At 49.5% G+C, this 17,890-nt stretch overlaps 5 protein-coding genes across 5 annotated transcripts; 2 read left to right on the top strand and 3 right to left on the bottom strand.

Annotated features, from left to right (window-relative positions):
• Window positions 1-816: 816 nt before the first annotated feature.
• Window positions 817-1,094, bottom strand: FIESC28_01401 (uncharacterized protein; the record flags this gene model as incomplete). The annotated part of the gene is made up of 2 exons (XM_031155552.1): window positions 817-973; window positions 1,039-1,094. The coding sequence occupies 2 exons, from the start codon at window positions 1,092-1,094 to the stop codon at window positions 817-819; spliced, it is 213 nt and encodes a 70-aa protein (XP_031020399.1).
• A 942-nt stretch (window positions 1,095-2,036) lies between these two features.
• On the top strand, window positions 2,037-3,534 carry FIESC28_01400 (uncharacterized protein; the record flags this gene model as incomplete). Its single annotated transcript, XM_031155551.1, has 2 exons — window positions 2,037-2,471; window positions 2,527-3,534. 2 exons carry the CDS (start codon window positions 2,037-2,039, stop codon window positions 3,532-3,534), a joined length of 1,443 nt encoding a protein of 480 aa, XP_031020398.1.
• Window positions 3,535-4,132: 598 nt separating this feature from the next.
• Window positions 4,133-5,502, bottom strand: FIESC28_01399 (uncharacterized protein; the record flags this gene model as incomplete). Its single annotated transcript, XM_031155550.1, has 2 exons — window positions 4,133-5,389; window positions 5,452-5,502. 2 exons carry the CDS (start codon window positions 5,500-5,502, stop codon window positions 4,133-4,135), a joined length of 1,308 nt encoding a protein of 435 aa, XP_031020397.1.
• Window positions 5,503-8,309: 2,807 nt separating this feature from the next.
• FIESC28_01398 (uncharacterized protein) lies at window positions 8,310-9,273 on the top strand (the record flags this gene model as incomplete). The annotated part of the gene is made up of 2 exons (XM_031155549.1): window positions 8,310-8,892; window positions 8,942-9,273. The coding sequence occupies 2 exons, from the start codon at window positions 8,310-8,312 to the stop codon at window positions 9,271-9,273; spliced, it is 915 nt and encodes a 304-aa protein (XP_031020396.1).
• A 1,576-nt stretch (window positions 9,274-10,849) lies between these two features.
• On the bottom strand, window positions 10,850-12,841 carry FIESC28_01397 (uncharacterized protein; the record flags this gene model as incomplete). Its single annotated transcript, XM_031155548.1, has 5 exons — window positions 10,850-11,610; window positions 11,658-11,894; window positions 11,952-12,407; window positions 12,462-12,648; window positions 12,839-12,841. The coding sequence occupies 5 exons, from the start codon at window positions 12,839-12,841 to the stop codon at window positions 10,850-10,852; spliced, it is 1,644 nt and encodes a 547-aa protein (XP_031020395.1).
• Between the last annotated feature and the right edge of the window lie 5,049 nt (window positions 12,842-17,890).

Raw genomic sequence — 17,890 nt, 5'->3', positions numbered from 1 at the left:
ATAGAGGCAAGATAGTCTCGGCAGGTACCTTTACGTGGTCCGAACCACTAGATTGAATAAATCTAAAATTCTTGACCAATTCTTTCCACAGACTCTCCAGTGATAATAGCTTCTTTAGAAATCGTCGCTTGTAAGGAATTTCTGTGCTATGTATAATCCTGTTTGCGCAGCAGTCCAGAACCTCACCCACGATAAGAATGACGATCTCTCGCAAATAAAAGTTCAATTACTGCAGTTTTAATGCTTTATATTTCAATCAATATACTCAGTCTGTGATATATATGGTTGTGGTAAACCTGGAATGCAGCTCACATGATTTGTTGAATCTTCACAGACGTTTCAAGTTCATCGCTGGCACAAAAAACTCAAGATTCAGCAGTCAGATAAACTCATAAACGCAAACAAGCCCCTTGGCCCAGATCTTGGGGGGAAATAAGACAGTGGTACTTCCCACGTGAGAACCGAGCTTCCCATCTGGAGGACAAGCTGGGGCCTCGCATAACGATTCAGGCGCAAAATCGTCTCAAGTGAACACGGACCGTAGATATCTAATGCTACAGCGCTGGGCACTGTCTGGTGTTGAGACACTAGATGTCCCAATATCGCAACCCGGCACCTCGAGCGCTGCAGCAACTTCATAATATTTTCACCCAGGCATCACTTCTCACCCCTCATCTTGGATATTTCTTTTGATTGATGGAATTCGCAATCTGGTCGAACACCTTAGTCGCTTGACGAGGTATATGTACAAAACTTCTCCACACCCAGAACAGGTTCCAGATCTGCCCGCTTCATCGTCTTTCGTGTATGTCCACTCTAGTGGTGCTCCTCGCCATGGTGGTGCTCGTCCTCGAGAAAGAAGTACTCGTAGCCGCAGTAGATAGTGAAGGCGACTGTCGCGATGCCGAGACCGGGGAAACCGCTCTTGAGACGGTTCCAGCGGGTGTAGGGGCCCTGGTATCGCCAGGCCTCACTGAAGGAGGGAGTCAGTACGGGTCTAACATATGGTGCAGGATTTAGTAACGGGGTGTGACGGACTTTCGCTCCCAGGGGTCGTATCGAGGCTGGCCGGTAGATGCTTGGAACGCTCGCATGTTGAAGCCGGTGATGTTGGCCTTGGGACCGCCCGCGGCGGCTCGTAGTACTCTACATGGCGCATCTGTCAGCTCAGGATCATTGACTACAGGTGCCAATTGGCCGAGGGTCAGCTCTGAGAGATCATATCGCACCTCGTGGCAAGCATCGTAGACTGAAGACGAGATTCTAGGTGGTGGTTGGATCTGACGACAAATGAAATGGGCGAATGGAGAGCGAGCCAATTCGACCTTAGTGTTGCTGGCTCTCTTTCCCCATCACTGTAGGTAAACCGGGGCTACCAACCAGAGAGAAGATCGGATCAAAGTGGCCGCTCCCTCCGATATGACGCACGGACCATTCGATTCTGCCACCTCCAGCTCCTCATCTGTGCCCTCGATACTAGAGGAAGCACAGAAAGCAGCCCAGCAAACTTATTGAATCGTTTAATCCACGCTGTGTGCTCTATATGCTAAGCTGCGTCCAACAGATTGGTTAAACGGTCTTGCTTTTGTTATTTGGTCGAGCTCACCTGGCGCATATCACTCGTCATTCCTCCACCCACTCTCTCCACCATCCGACGTGGAAATCAGATAAACCACCCGCCGACTCAGCAATCACGGTACTTTACGAACGTTCATCGAAGCCCTTCGCTATCGCATACACTCGGTAAACACTCGCATTGAAAGCGAGGGTCTCTTGAATATCTCTTTCGAACTACGCCAATGAAGGGAGAGCAGGGAGGTTAGGAGCCGCCGCCAAACATATCAACAACCCTAGATCCTCCGGGATCAGCTTTACAGGGAATCTCCAGTCAAAGTTCTGCTGTCGGTATCCTTCCTCGATAGTATCGTCCAGAAACTCAATCTCGGCAACCTTCCCGGTATCCTCAGGAACGCCAACCTGCACGTGGTCGAGGACGACGCCGTTGGAAACCCATCAATCGCAACCGAACCTCCCACATGCCGCCGCCGCAACTTAGAGGCTTCGGCGGGGGGCCTGCTGTAGCGGCGCCGTACCATCAAGGTGGTTTCCCTTCACACGCTCAACCGCAAGCCGGTATGCCAGGCGCAAACCAGTACATGAACGCCAATGCGCAGCTTGGGCCCTTCTCCGCCAACAATAATGCATTCACATCTGGCCTCAACAGTCTGAATACCCAAGGTTTTGCAGACACGGGATTTGGGAGCCAGAGTGCAAGGATGGGCTTTCATGGTCCTGCCGCTGCACTACAACAATCACAACATGGACAGCTTCACCAGAATATGTTAATGGAACACCCCACGATCAGGTCGCAACCTAACAAGGGAAGGATACGGGAAGTGTGGAAACACAACTTACATGAGGAAATGGCCGTGTTACGAGATCTGGTGGACAAGTACCCCTACATTGCGATGGTAAGACACGAGGAGTATACAATGACTGTAAAGATATACTGACCACTTGGAAAAGGATACCGAGTTTCCGGGTGTGGTATCAAGGCCCATGGGAGGATTCAGAGGAAAGAGCGACTACCATTACCAATGTCTGCGAACCAACGTCGACATGCTTAAGGTCATACAAATAGGCCTAACTTTCTTTAACGAGGATGGCGAAACCCCACCGGCACGACCGACAAACGACATGAAGCTTGGCGCTGCTGCGCAAAAGGCCGCGACTAATGCTCCCTTCCCTTGTTCGTGGCAGTTTAATTTCAAGTTCTCCATCGGCGACGACATGTACAACGAGAAATCAATCGAGTCACTTCAGCAAGCCGGTATCAACTTCGATTTGCTTGAACGCGACGGTATTGATCCCCACGAATTTGCGTCTCTTCTCATTCCATCCGGTCTAGTGTGCTTCGACAACGTGCGATGGATTTCTTTCCACGGCGGCTACGATTTCGGCTATCTCACCAAACTTCTGATCTGCTTGCCCTTGCCGAATGACGAGGTTGACTTCGATCACAAGATGAAGCTGTATTTTCCAACGACGTATGATGTGAAGCATCTCATGAAGCATGCGATCCGACTTCACAACTCTGGTCTTCTAACCCCCAACGATCCCAGTAGTGCTGAGATCTTGCAAAAGTTTGAGCATAAGTCAGGACTCGAAAACATCGCAGAAACCCTCAAGATTAAGCGCGTCGGCAATGCGCACCAAGCAGGATCTGACTCTTTACTTACCGGCAAGGTCTTCTTCTCTATGCGCGACAAGATATTTGCTGGTGACATCCCTGACGAGCACGTCGGCAAAGTTTGGGGTCTCGGATTCCCTGACTCGAATGTCATGATAAACCACCAAAATAACAGCGATGGCCAGACAAATGGCAATGCGCCCAGCACACCCAATACTACGAGTGTTGGGCTGGCTACTACCCCTGGACCCCAAGGCCACAATGGTATCCTCAACACAGGGCCTATGACACCTGGAGGAGGTGGCGGCGTATTTGGTAGTTTTGCTTTTGGCGGCAACCGATGAGGACTAGATTCAGCACGATTTGCCGGGCTCTGGGGCTGAAATTTGCCAATAGTGTTAATGTTTTCTATGCTCTTGATTTTGTCTTTACATACCATCCTCCTGTATATATCCTACTATACGTTCGTTTTACCACAAAAGCGAATTCTCGCTTTGTGTGAAGCGAACAGTACTCGGCGCGATATCATAAGCTCTTGATAAAGCGTGCGTCTTCGCCTATCGCTCCCGCACTTTCTGCATGGAGCTTTCGCGTTTTGATATGGGAGGTTTCAAGGGCCCCAGGGAATTGACGGGGGAAAACACGGCCTGGTGGTGATTGTGGTGATTTGCATGGATCCGGTGGTGTTGGCGCCGCTACTGTATGCTATACTGTATGGTTATTGGGGAGTTGGCACCTGGAATTTGACGGTTGTTAAGCTGTTGGTTTTTTTCGCTACTGACGCTGTGTATGCTATCCAGAAATAAGTAGGTACTTTGTGTCTGGGGCCGTGGGCTCCAGAGACATGGTATTATACAATTGTTTAACGATCCCTTCATGGGTAGCCCAATAACGCCCAAATTCAATTACGCTATGTCAACAACTTGCAACGTGTTGTGCGCTTTAAGTGATGTAGACCTTCTTCAAAGACTCGGTAGGGAAGATCTGACCTGTCCTTAGATCCCGGACCTTGTCTGAAGGCAATCCGTGCTTTCTGGCCTGCGTTTCTAGGCGATCGCTTCCGTAGACGCTGCCGTTGGGCAACAGCCTAAGATCATGCTCTACGTGACTCTGCGTGTGATGGGCATATGGCACATTGCGTGCGAGTTCATTGAGCTCGGTAGAGCAGATAGGACAAACACCATGGCCGAGCGTCGAAGCAGCCGTTTCTGTTACATCAGTTGAACTTGTGGTATGGCTCGCGCTCGAGCTTTGTGGGGGATTCGGGGAGTGAGTGTGGCATGCAGGTGTTTTGAGAGCTGAGAGACCTGAAGAAAGTGCGACATGAAGAAGAGGCACTGCAGGAAGGGCGAGCAGTTGATTGTGAGTTTTTGTAAAGAGATTAGCAAGTTCAGCCCAGCGTGAAGGCTTATAGAGCTCTCCATAGGCCTTAGAGCCAGGAGGGAAAGCAAGCAGACCGCAGGCTTGTTCAACCTCGCGGCGAAATGTGGTTCGATAGGGGATAAGATGTTTCTTTGCGTGGGCGATGGCCTCGTTGACCTTGGATGGGGACTGAGAGCGGACAAGTTCAATATATTGTTGAAAGCGAAGCATGAACTCAAGTTTACTCTGCAGAATATCAGCATGACATGTAACGATTCTGGATGGGGCTTGACTAACATCCATCTTGCGGAGCTCCTTCTTGTTCTCGGTGCACCAGGCCAGAGCTTCAACAACGCTCTCCTTCATTAGTGAATCTCGAATACGACTAGCAGCAACAAAGGTATCGACGTCAACAAGATCGTTGATTCCACGCTGGACTGCCAACTCCTTTGCAGTCTCGTTGTATCCATGGCGAAGTAGGTAGTCCGCCAAAAGCCTATCCAGCCTTTTTCTACTCCAGGTTTCGTACTTGACATCTTCCACCGAATCCATTTTGTATAATTCGTCGAGATGGGCTATGCGGGCAGCGGTCTGCGTGTGCAAAAGAGCTTCTTCGGCAGCATTGGTAGTGAGCTTGCGCTTCAGACCGCGCATTCGAGTGATCATAGCATCGACATTTCGAATAACATCTTCCTGTGATGCGCGGCCAGATACTGTGGCGGTAGCAGAATCCTTCAGCAACGTCTTGAGGGCAGCGGTGTCCTTCTCAATTGCGAAATGTGCGGTTCGAAAGTTTTTACGAAGAAGTTCGGAGGGGAGACGAAGGAGTGGTTGATCCTGGTGTCGATAATGAGCGGAGGGTTACTGGGAGGCGGTGATGGGGCGAGTGAAGGACTTACAAGCAATAAGTGCTCGTCATGTTTGATCTGGGAGAGCTTGTGATCACCCATAATGAAGGTATGCTGACAAGTCCGAAACTTTAGCTAGGTGCTTATAGAATTGCTTGTTAATATTGAAGGTTCATGGAAGGCGGTCCGTAGGGTCCGGTGGTCGCGGTTGCTTGACGTTATCGTGAAGTGAAGTCAAAGTGAAGTGGGTTACTCCAATGCAAGTCATGACAAGCAAGAGTGGAGTAGAATGTGGGAGCTCAAAGAGGTAAAGCATGTAGGTACCTACAAGACTCCCGTGCCGTTCGGAACCAGGGCATGTGGGGCCCCGGCGGGTCATGAATTCCCGCTGTAAGCGGAGATGAGAGAAGCTGGCACTTCCCAGGAAGAGTATCTAGATATCTTCTGAACAGGTAGTGCCTTGTATCAGTTGAAGCAACTGGAACATTCAGTGCCTAGGTAGGTATGACAAACAGGCAGATAGATCTAGGAGACAAGGAAACACTGATATCGCCAAGGTAGAAAGAAGCCTCATCAATTTTCACCTCCGGATTCCTTTATGCCCCAGAACAGGCTGAAGTGAATGTGTTACTATTTTGTACAATAAGAACCATTTCCTAGCACGAACTGTCAGTGACTTCCCAGAACTCCGAAGCCGGTTGGCTGCATGAAACAGGCATAAAGAAGCTGTAGCTAGATCAAGATATTGGACGTGACGCTTCCAATCCCTAGATAAGCCCGGGTAGAGGTGATGGTATCGCACAGCAAAAAAGCCGCGCTCGAATCTCGCTGTGACACCTGCCCTTGGTTGACAAGACGAATTATGTTTCTTTGACAAAGCCAATATTGACTTGATTCAGAGCCAAACCCCACCAGATGTTCCACAGGACAAGCCATGATTCACGAACCATCAAGGAGTCGCTCGCTACCAGTACTATCTATATCCATGTCAGTCAGTCAGCCAGAGTCACCAGAGTCAGAGTCAGACGAGCCAAGGTCGGATCATCCGTCGCAGATATCTTAGGAGGCAACCTGTTTCACCTCAGGGCATCAAGTGACATTCCGCCTGAGAGGATGGAATCAGGTGATGAGTTTGTTGCCGGCTCCTCTATTCTTGATGGTGTGATCCCTTTGGGAAGACGGGGGGTTCCCTAACGTTACTTGGTCTGTGCTAGGTAAGGACTCTCCCGCATTTGGGTGAAGGATAAGTTGCAAGCTGACAGTGCGAGGCTTATTTGTGTAGGTGTGAAGAGTGAAGAAGGGAATCCGAAACGTATTGGTGCCTCATGTCTGTGCCTTGAACTTTCCATGTAATACTACAGAGGTATTGATACCTACCTAGGTAGGTACCTCAGGATATTAATCCATTTATACAGACTTGCTGAGGGTGATGCTATTCGTTCCAGGCTGCGCCTGCCTCCTTACTGTATGGTTCACCAACTCTTTCCATATGATTCCTTCTTTCATTGCGCCTGCCGGCATAGAGTACTGTACTTACTGTAGGTACTTTCCCCCATCCTCAATGGAAGGCAACCACCCCCATCTTGAAGCATTAGGTAGGTATGTGGCCCACCTGACCCTCCTATTGGTCGCCCTCTTACCTACCAGGTTGGCTCCAGCAGCCCAGCATCGAAAGTTTCTGCCTCAGGCTTCATCGCACATGCCCATGCCCCCCTCGCTCACTCGCGTCGAGTTATTTATCTTACCAACCTCACCCACTTGCACGTGTTCACCCTCTTCCTCCGCCGCGTGACCCGACTCGCTCAGTGTCAGTTCCCAGTTCCCAGCAGGAAGCGCCTATCCCATCCCATCCCAGTCCGGGGGAACAGCCCAGCCCAGCCCAGAGATTCAATCTCCTGGTTCTTCCCTTTTTTGTAACATAAAAGATACTCGCGTCTGAACGCGTATCTAAACCTCCTTGTCTCTTTCTCCCTCTTTCTATCTATCTCTTTTTTTTTATACTAGATTATCTAAACTTCCAAATCTTGGATCTGGGAAGTCTTGGAAACGCGAACTTATCAACCGGGACTCGCGCGATATCACGAGGTAGATCCCTCCAAACACGTGAGACGAGAAAAACTCGTGATCTCGCACGCCTCAAGGCACATGATCTGGAAGGTATGTCGCTTTCATGCATCTCATTCACTTCACGATACCTTCATCTTAATGCCCTGCGCAACAATACCTTTCTTTCACTAGCATTCTGAACCTTTGCAAAAAGATGTTTGCGCAAATGACTCGACGATGCATTTTACCAAGTGGTCGCGTCTTCATACATCAGCATCAGTATCAGTCACTGTCATGGCCTGCCTGCATCGCATCGCATCGCATCGCATTGTTGCACCAAGGGAGACTTAAATTTACGCTGTAGTCATCCTGACTAGATTGAATGAATCACCATCAATTCATCGGTTCATTCTATCTTCGCCTCGCCTTGCTCGTGACAAATATCGCGTTTCAATGTCTGTTCACGTTTGCTCTCTCCCTCAGTCACCACTAAAACTCGAGCGAGTTTCTCTCCCCGTACGCCTCTTCAGAGCAGAGCATCAAGCCCGATTTCTGCGACAATGGCACTAGTGCATCTCATGTCCACGTGTCTCAGATGCTTGATTTTGCTCGTTGTATTCGAAGCTGTAGCCTTTTTCTTCTCTACACTTCATCTACCTACGCATATCTTTACGCGGACCTGTTCTAACTCTATCCTGTCCTCCTCAGATCTCTGACTGATCGCCAACGTCTCATCTGTGGTTTCTTAACCGCCAAAACTCGCTCTCAAATCTAGTCTTGACGAGCTTTCTATTCAGCAGTCTCTACCCACCAAGACCCTCTGGTTTTCGGACACAACCTTTACCATTAGAAACGACTGCACGATGGCAGAAGTTCTTGCTGACCAGCCCGAGCTCATGGGTCTGACTGGTTCCCCTGGCCAGAAGCGAAAGCGCGAATCCGGTAGTCCTGACCTGTCGAGGAATAAACGTCCAGCGCCAGCTGCTCACATGTCTACCGATGCGGCCTCGTTTATGGACAGCGCCATGGAAAGCCACGGTGTGAGCGCTAATGGCGTAAATGTTGCCGACTTCAACGCTCTGCAACAGGCTACTCAAGAACATGACCACCCCGATGCCCCAGATCCTACCAGTGCTACCAGTACCGCTCAGGCTGCTCTTGGGATGTATCCCACTCTTCACGTTCCACCCTCGACTGAAGAACAATTTGCTGCCCAGGCGGCAACTGATCCCGACCATGGTCACGATACATCTTTCAATCCTGATGTGACGCCCTCAGTTGATGGCATCATGGAACCCCCTCAGGTTGCACCTCCTCAGCATCAGCATACGCCTCCCAACGGCGTTCCGCATCCGCCAGCAAGATACAATCCCGCTGCCCCTAACCCCAAGCCTACCGTCGGTTCAGAAGAGTGGCACAAGATGCGAAAGGACAACCACAAAGAAGGTATAGTTGGATATCCTACGTTATTTCCACACTAGCTAACGATGTATAGTGGAACGTCGTCGACGTGAAACGATTAACGAGGGCATCAACGAGCTCGCAAAAATTGTTCCTGGTTGCGAAAAGAATAAAGGTTCTATCTTGCAACGAGCTGTCAGCTTCATCTCTCAGCTTAAGGAGAACGAACAGCAGAACATAGAGAAATGGACGCTCGAGAAGCTGCTTACGGAGCAAGCTATTACAGAACTGAGTGCTTCCAACGACAAGCTAAAGCAGGAATGTGAGCGCCTTTATCGTGAACTCGAGATCTGGAAACGTGTGGCTCAAAATGCTGGTCTCGAGCCTCCCCAGCCGAAGGAGGAGAACACGGCTACATCGAGTTAAGAGCCTCTTTCAGCATCAGAATATGCTTCTGTGGCGCATTAGGACTGCTCTTGACATATACCCACGCCTAATACTGTCTTGAGCGAATACGGCCTTGGTGAATATTTGCCAGTCGGCCTGGTTGTGTTTTCGCTTGTTATGTTCGCCTTCCGGCAGGACTTACTCATCGAATCAGCGGAAGAGTGGAGTGTTATGAAGGGGCCTCTTTGTTGCTTCATGAGTAGTCTCACGGTATGAGCGAGATTTCTTTTGGTCTGATAGTTTTAAGTAGCTTGGCGTTGGTGGATCGATTCACTCTCAAATCAATGGAAAGTTGAGTTTAAGTGTCTGCTTTATGATGCGATACGATGCGATAGCCTGAGTGTTGAATTGAGTGAATAGAACTGTTCCTATGGTGTTTCCATACTGTGTGCATGTTACGTTGACGAAAATGACTGCCGTAGCTCCCAACCTCTACGTAGTTCTTGCTCTTATTTTTCTGGGGATGCTTCTCAATGCCTACCACTTGATAAAAACGAACTTCCTTCGCTTATCTTCGTCACGAAAACATTTATTATAGAGCCTCGTAAGCCTAGGTGTATATAGGTAGTAATAACCGATACAACTATGTTGCTCAAGACCGACTGGTCCTTTATCTGATTCTGAGCTCCTCTCGGGACCTTGACTGTCCATGCAACACACCATTCGAAAAGCTACAGAACAAGAGTCTCGAGCTTCATTCGTGCCCTATGCTCAGTGTTATATCTAACAAGCTGACCGAAACACACCCAGTTTCCTGTAAAACAAGCAAGCACAAGCTGGAACTTGAGGTACAACGTAATTCGAACAAGGCAAACCACTCCACCCCCTAATCCCTTGTTGAATGGGATCGAATTGCAGAAACAACCCAAACACGAGCTGACCCTTGATGGAACCCTAACCTCGTAGCCATGTTCCATTAGCCCGAAGTCATTGCATATGCCACTTCCCAGAGGTATGTTCGCCGTCGTCATTCGTCGTCACATTTTGTTAATCATTAAAGTAAATCGAAAAGGAAAAAAAGGAAAACAAAACTCGTACTCGCTATGCTTTCTTGGGGGCCTCAAGTAGCCACAGAAACAAAGCGACCAACCAGGACCACTATCATGTAGTGTCCGGGGCTGAAGAAAAGTCCGCGTACCATAGAAAATGCCAAGAAAACAAACTTGTCAGGAGAACCTGGAGTTCATCAAATGCCAAACGAGCAAAGCATTCTTACTCTAATAAGATATAGCAGCCCCAAGTATCCGTACCAAAAATCAAATATGCCGTCCCAGATTGTCCTTGAAAATGTATTTTGGGTATCGAATCATAAGGCAATCGTAACCGCCCATCACCCGAAACAATCGAGCAACGTGTGTATGCCGTTGCCGATATTGGATGGGTCTGAAAACTGAGAAACAGTGAGGCTGTCATGAATAATCGCACGACCTTCCCCTGAAGCGACCTGTGCTGTCTAACCAGGCCGGTCGTCCTAGTGATCTATAACCATGTAAGGAAGAACTTGCGTATTCCACACCATACGGTATATCTAGCAATTCCAGATACAGTAGTTGGACTAATGCATGGCATGTCGGGGTACATCGTCCACTTTCACGCCGGGGAGTCCTCGATTGTCATGTGACATGTAATCGTAACCTTGGGTCGCATGTACCTGCTGGGGTTGTGGCACGCTGCCTGTCCGGAACATAGGAGGTTGACTAGGATCGTATCCGCGTGTAAGACCGTCGAAAGAAGCATTCATATAAGGCTGGGCCTGGTTCATAGGAACACCGGGACTGACAAAGGTTGGCGCTGGTTGACTGGGCGGCTGCTGTGTGAAAGTGTACATGGACGAAGAGTTGGGAGCTGTTGAGCCAGGCTGCCACTGTTGAGTGTACATTGCCGTGCCATTCTGACCCCCATACTCTGAATGGGCACTAAAGATGGAAGCCCGACGACTGGCGTCGTGTGCAGGGGGCACACCAATGTCCATAGTCAGGTTGCCACCAGTGGCGTGCACTGCAGCTTGGCCGTTGACTGCTATGTCGGTGTTCTCAACAAAGGCATGTTGATCCTGTGGCATTTCCGGCATCGTTGAGGGAGTATATTGATTGCCTCTTACAGGTAATTCTCCGCCAAGGAACGGTGTTCCGTGAAGTGATGCACCGGAGCTATGATTGTTCGAAGATGGCATAAGTCCATGGACTGCTGCTAGCTTATTGGGCGGCACGTCGTGGTCTTCTTCTTCCTTGAAAATGGGTCCGTGGTCTTCATTGCCAGATGCGTATGATTCAGGAATCTTGTCGTCAGCCATCACGAAGACTTCAGTGGTTCCATCTGGATCACATTAGTGTCTGCTCATCCGTTTTCTCGCTTGTACCTACCAATCTCTCCCTTCTTAAACCGTTCTTCTTGCTTTGCCACCTTGAAGATTTCATTGAGAAAGGGGCGTTTCTTTGCGTTTGCTGGAATATCCTTGTCTGCGAAAAAGCCCGACAGCGCCTCAATGGTAATTTCTTCAAGCTTCTTGACGTTGAGCTTCAACTTCTGAATATCGGGATGTTGCCTCTCGTTGGGTTCCACGATCATTCTGAGGATGTGGTTAAGAAGATGGACTCGTTCTGTTTCAATATTGTGTCAGTAAAAGAGCCTCTCAAGACGATAACGGTGGGTGTTACCTCGCTTATAGAGATGGTCTGGCTCTTTGTGGCGAACCTTATCTTCTTTGGTCGGGCCCCAAGGCTTTGGCCACCAGTCAGGCGCTTTCTCGTCACTTCCTGTATAAGGATGTGTGGATTGCTTCTTTGGCTCCACGGCCTTGACCCATGCCTTGGCCATAAGTTTGCAAGCCGTCTGTTGGCAGTTTTTGAAGCGCGTCTCATAAAACAAGCCAACGTCACTGGCGTTTCCGATCTTGATGCCCTTCCTGACTGTCGTTGCTACAGTCATGTGAACGTCGTCATCTTCAACGACGGCATGTCGAGCCCGTGGTCTTTTTCGACCCTGTCGCGATGGCGTGTCCCAGTCATCGAATTGAGACATTCGTCGGCGATCCACCATACGGTTGCGGGGGAAATCCATAGATTGTTTGTACCCGTCGAAACTGTAGTCGTCGTTGATAACAGGACTCGCTCCTAGTCGTCTATTAGCATTGAATATCCTGTTAAGTGAATTAGATATCCACCAACCAGAATCCAACCGATCCACCACCTTCAAGTACTTGTCCATGTCAAAGAACTGTTTCTCGTAGCCACTTCGGACTCCCGAGGTGCCGGGTCCAGAGAAGGTTTGAGGGCTTCCATCGTCCATGACAACAACCAAGAAGTATCGTCTGGCTGATATTCCACAGGATTGCCTGAGGGCTTCATCGATTTGCTACAACACAACGTCAGCAAGTACTCCAGCATTTGGAAGGTTGAGCAATCATTACAATTGGAGGTTGTCGGCGTTGGATATCCTGAGTCTCCGGAAAGCGATTATCTTCAACTCCATCGCCAACAAACCGTTCAGGCAGGTACGAGTGATGGGGGTAGCGGGAGAACGACTCCCTCGACCACTCTCTAACCATGCTTGCAGCTTGTCTCCGTCAAAGGTTGTTGGAGCGGGTCGTCGTTCGTTAGAAGTAGCCCAGAGGAAGTTGCAGGGCAACCACGAGAATAGAGCTGCAACTCAGAAAAGAATGGCTAAAATGGGAGCTTTGTGTAGTGTCGATGTTTGTTAGAGGGCGGTGTCTCGAAACGTCGAAGAAAATTCCTAGCCAAACCAGTGACAGCTGGATCGATTGTTCGAGCGATTCTTTTGGATGAATAATGGAGAATCTAATAAACCAAAACTATTCCAACAAGGCCTATACCACTAGAGCATATCGAAATAGCAACTACCAGCTATGACAGAGTATGTGTATTATCAAGTAGTTTTCGTCGAAGTGGTGGTCAACATAGAGGTTGCCTATAATAGACAGCAGGCGGGTTTATGAAGTTAAATCGATATGAGTTCGCCTCCGGCCAGGCTCCGGGGGGGTTGCGGCTCAGCGTTGCAAATGGTTTCGGGAATAATATGGGTGTGAGGGAAGCAGCACAAGTCGTGCCAGGGGCTTGGACCTCCAAAGAATATAAACGGGAGCAACAAAGCCCCGTGGTTGAATAACCAGTGTCGGAATTGTTGAGTTCGATGACACCCGGCAAACGAAGAGTGCTTGGTAAACTGAGTAGCTTGCAATTCTTTCTCGGAGAATCAACACTGCCCAGGTCTTCCGAGACGAGTTGGTACAGATGGTGAAAACTGGGATGGTATAGGATATCAACCCGTTGTCGATCGTTGTCAGCGGATGTAATTTGACGGACTTCAGTATGTCTATCGCTTCGCAGACAGATAGATGTAAGCAGGATCTGTACTCCGCTCCAAGAGAAAAGTCAAAAGCATACACGTTGCAACCTGCGAGAGGGTGATCGTGTCGGGATTTCTGTGGTGGCAATGGTCCCTTTTTCGAAGACAAAGTGCCTATAACTTTAGGTTGAGATTAAAGCGATGCTTCGATCCCAGGGGCAAAGAATCGAGAAATGATGGCACAAGATACCAACGATGAGTCAAGGAGAAATTCAACTGAGCGACAAATTTTGTCTGTCAAGAAAGAGAACGAAGTTGATCTGACGGGGTTGTAGAATGGGACAGATGTAAAGCCGGGGAATGAGGGACAAGTCTAGGTAGGTCCCCGCACTACTTTCTGTAGATCGATGTTGTCTCTCTTCTCAAAGATTTTGCTCGGATGAGACAGCTTCCCGTGCCGTCTCTATCCCAGGATGGGCGTCTCTTGACCCGCGAGAAAAGAAAAGACGACGGATAGGATACAGTACCTGGTGAATGAATAAGAATGGAAACATACAGGGACCAGGTATGAAGAAAAGCACACACACCAGATGAGCCAGGTGTAGGGATCAAGAGCTAATGCTTAATACCTGTAGGTAGCAGCGTGTAAGTCTCCGATCTCAGGCCGTTTCTACCGTGTGTCTGTCTAGTCAAAAAGTTGGAGGGGACCAAGGGGCAAGGGGGTGCGACTGAATACCTTGAAGCAGAAATTTATGAAATGCAACACCCACCTCAGGTGGTGGTGGTGGCGGAAGCAGCTCGACAAGAAGAGGCATTCAGCTATCGTCTATGAAGAAACCGAAGGGTGGCAGGGCCAATGTCGCACAGTACGGGGATAAGAGAGCATGACGCTAGTCCGCCAAGGTCAAGAAAGTCTCAACTTGAGCTCTATACATGATAGTGAATGCCAATCCCATGATCCACAGAGCTGGCTGACAGGGCCCATGTCAAGGGTGTCTAAGAGCAGAGACGACGGTTGGCCCACGCGTGGCTCTGACACCCCCACAAAGTGCACGAGCCTTAACGTGGTTTGAAGGACATGCTGTAGGTGTTAAGGGCATCAAATTAAATGCTGTTCCCGGATAAGAAACTGACATGGTTCCATATGCCGTCGGTATAGCGAGCATTTTGAGTTATACGTGGGTACACAGCTATGAGTCCCAGGTATGCTTGTAAGAGCGGAACTGGCGTTCAGATGGAATAGCATCCTGCCACCCTGAACCCCGTTAGAAGGACTCACCTCAAGCGGCTTTGGGGAGGAGGCAGGGGTCTTGTTGACGACGGCCGAAGTGGTGGGGCTAAAAGCGACAACTTGAGTCTTGATGTGAACAAGCCCAATCAATAGTTGCGTGGGAGAGGTCCAAAAGCTCAGGAAAGAATAAAAAGCAAAAGTCTAGGCGAAACGCATGGCTAAGGCGATCAACGCCAGTCAATGTAGGTACTTGACTACTTTGTACTAAGGTGAGACATAGGGCGTGATTAGACCAGTTTTTGAGCCTGCCGGAAGCACCAGGAAGATCCGAGGGTGCTGCAGTTGTCTGAATCCGCGGTCGTATTGCATCATTTGCTCTGGGGTTCTTTCTTTCTTTCTTTTTTTCCTTCTTTTTTTCTGCCTTTGCTTTTTAGCCAGCAGCGGTTTTGGATTTCAAGGTAGCAAAGCAAACAAGGCTAAAGATACATAGGCAAGTTGGATTCCTAGACTCCGTGCAGCAACCATTGAGGGTTTGCCATGAGTAACCGGAAGTCTGGAGCTTTTGGCAGGGATGCTCTGGAGCTTCGAAGCACATCGCGGTGGCTATAGGCCGAGAAAAGTAACGTAGGTAATTGCCAAGTTGCTGATTCGATGCGGTGAGTGGGAATGGTGATGTACCCTTCTCCATTCTCCAGAAATCCAGGGCGGGGATCATCCGGAACGGTCTAAATGAGATTACTACTCAGGAACCGTTCGGATAGTCGTCTGTCGAAATGGATCTCGATTCTTTGCGTATCGGGTGTATCTCTTGCATCTCTAGCAGGTGATATCGGTGCAGTAAACCTGGAAAGCTCATTAGCTATGATGTACAGTATTTCTAGGTATGTATCCGTATCTGTGTGTGTATTTGAGTCAGCAGCTTACCTACAGTACAGTACCGCCCGTCAGACAACTCTAGCCATGCGACTTGTCTTTTTGTTGGCTGAGCAGACGTGTGTGTCGCTAGTCAACCACTGAGTAACAACCCCAGGGCATGGTTGCTGAATATGTCTCTGTGGTCAATATGGCTGTACGGGGCCCTTCCGCCGATGGTGGTTTAGGGTCATGGGCTTGGAAGCTTTGCTCAAAACGTGTAACCCTGCAGGACTGGCCCATGCACTATCGCCCAACCGAGTACAGTACAGTATGTACGGCTACAATCAATGACTTGACCAGCGGCAACGGCAGCGGCAGCGGCAGCGGCAGCCAGACCAAACGATACAGTGCTCCCGGATAACGTATCGTGTCGTATGTATGTATGTACATCCAGTACGCACTCCGCTGCATAGGTGTATATGCGTAGGTGCTTGGATGGAAGGAACTTGCAGTAGGGTGACTATATGCAGACGAGATTTGACCATCAGCCTCAAACGAGATCTCAGATCAATCACGGTTGAGATGAGACTTGGTAGAAAATGACAAGACCAGGCAGATCCTAGCCCAGGCGACAGAAAGGCAGCGCGAAAAAGTAAGACTAAAATCTTGCGGCGCCCTGGATTCGCGTTTCGGCTCATTGTGGACAGCTCTCAGCCAATCCTGTCAAGGTATTGCTTGTCCTAGTCTCCGGTAGGTGGTCGTGGTTGGCCCACGGAGGAGTCCTGCCAAATGAATCATGGACGGGACGGCGACCTAGACCATCCTTGAAGACCTAGACCTAGACCTGGACCTGGACCTGAAGGCACGTACCTACCTGCCCTGAACCTGAAAGTTTGTTCCTGCAAGAGGTAACCTGGAAACAGCCACACACGCAGCGACGAAAGGTGCTCCACGCGAACCAACCTAATACCGTACTTACCTCAGGTAGGTACAACTGCGCATGCCCGTAGGCAGGTAGGAGGTACTGCACTGTACTGTACTAGACTGCCTGCACCTACCTAAGCTAAGCTAAGCTAAGCTACTAAACTAGACAGGACAGGGAAAGCATGGCCTGTCAGAAGTCTTTTATTACCGGCGGGAAAGACCAAGATGCGCTTACCACCGTCACTTATGTCCGGTGGAATTCCAGTGAGGGCCGTTTTGTGGAATGACACGCCAGCTTCGGATCACTTTATCCAGACTTATTGTACCTACAACTCCAGAGACATTTATCTGCCTGATCACCCGATCGGACGCGCTTTTCGCAATTGAAATTGGACACGGTATCCGCCAAAACGCCCGCAGTCCAGCCACTATCACACGCCAATTCTCGCTGCGCTGTGTAATCTTGACAAGAAAACTCTTCGACTACACTGCGCGAGATGCTTTTAGAAAAGGTTTCAGCGGTCAGAATTGGCTTCCCGGCCGAACCAACCTTCCATCTCCGGATAGCTTGACCTAAACTTTGGACGATGTACGGGTGGGACGCGAGCGGTACGGCTCGGCTCTCCTGTTAGCCTTGCAACCTGCAGTTCAAGTCCAGGTCAACCCCGTCAGTCAGATCCGCTTGTGTTGCGCATCGCTTGCTAGCTAGCTAGCTTAGGTTTCCTGTGGCCTATTTACTTACCCAAAAAAAACAGGCTCCCGTCCTGTCCAACCCAAATTGAATCTCGTTACTCTGGAATGGCAAAATGCGATCTGTGCATGCTTTCTTGGCACACAAGCCTTCGCGGCCACCAATTGCTAGCAACAAGCTGTCACTACACTTTCAGAAGCCCTACATCCAGGTACTTGGCTTCGCGGAAAATCTCTCGCAGTAACAGGCATTCGATTGTTCAACGTTGAAAGGCTTCGTCTCATCTCGTCGACACGAGTCAGAGTACCCCCACAGGAATCAAGAACTGTTCCGCTGTACAACATTACACCATCGCTCCGTTTTTCTTTTATGGTGAGTCGGGAGCATCGACCAACCCAGACCTTTTGTCAATTGTCCATCACAGGGACCACCGGCAGCTCCATTGACAGGGAGCGGGAAGCGCATACACACAGGCCTGACAGGTACGTCTGCGTGCTCGTTGGGCGGTCCTAGCACATCGTCTGCAAGGATTGCACAGTATGCCAATCAACGTTCTCGACCCTGAACGGCTTCTGCTTGGTTGTGGAGTC

The sequence above is a fragment of the Fusarium coffeatum genome (genome assembly GCF_003316985.1).
Source record: "Fusarium coffeatum strain FIESC_28 chromosome Unknown BRIP53273_contig_35, whole genome shotgun sequence".
In the NCBI taxonomy this organism is placed as follows: Eukaryota; Fungi; Ascomycota; class Sordariomycetes; order Hypocreales; family Nectriaceae; genus Fusarium; species Fusarium coffeatum.
Note: the sequence above shows the minus strand (reverse complement) of the source record. Positions and strands in the feature narration are given on the sequence as shown.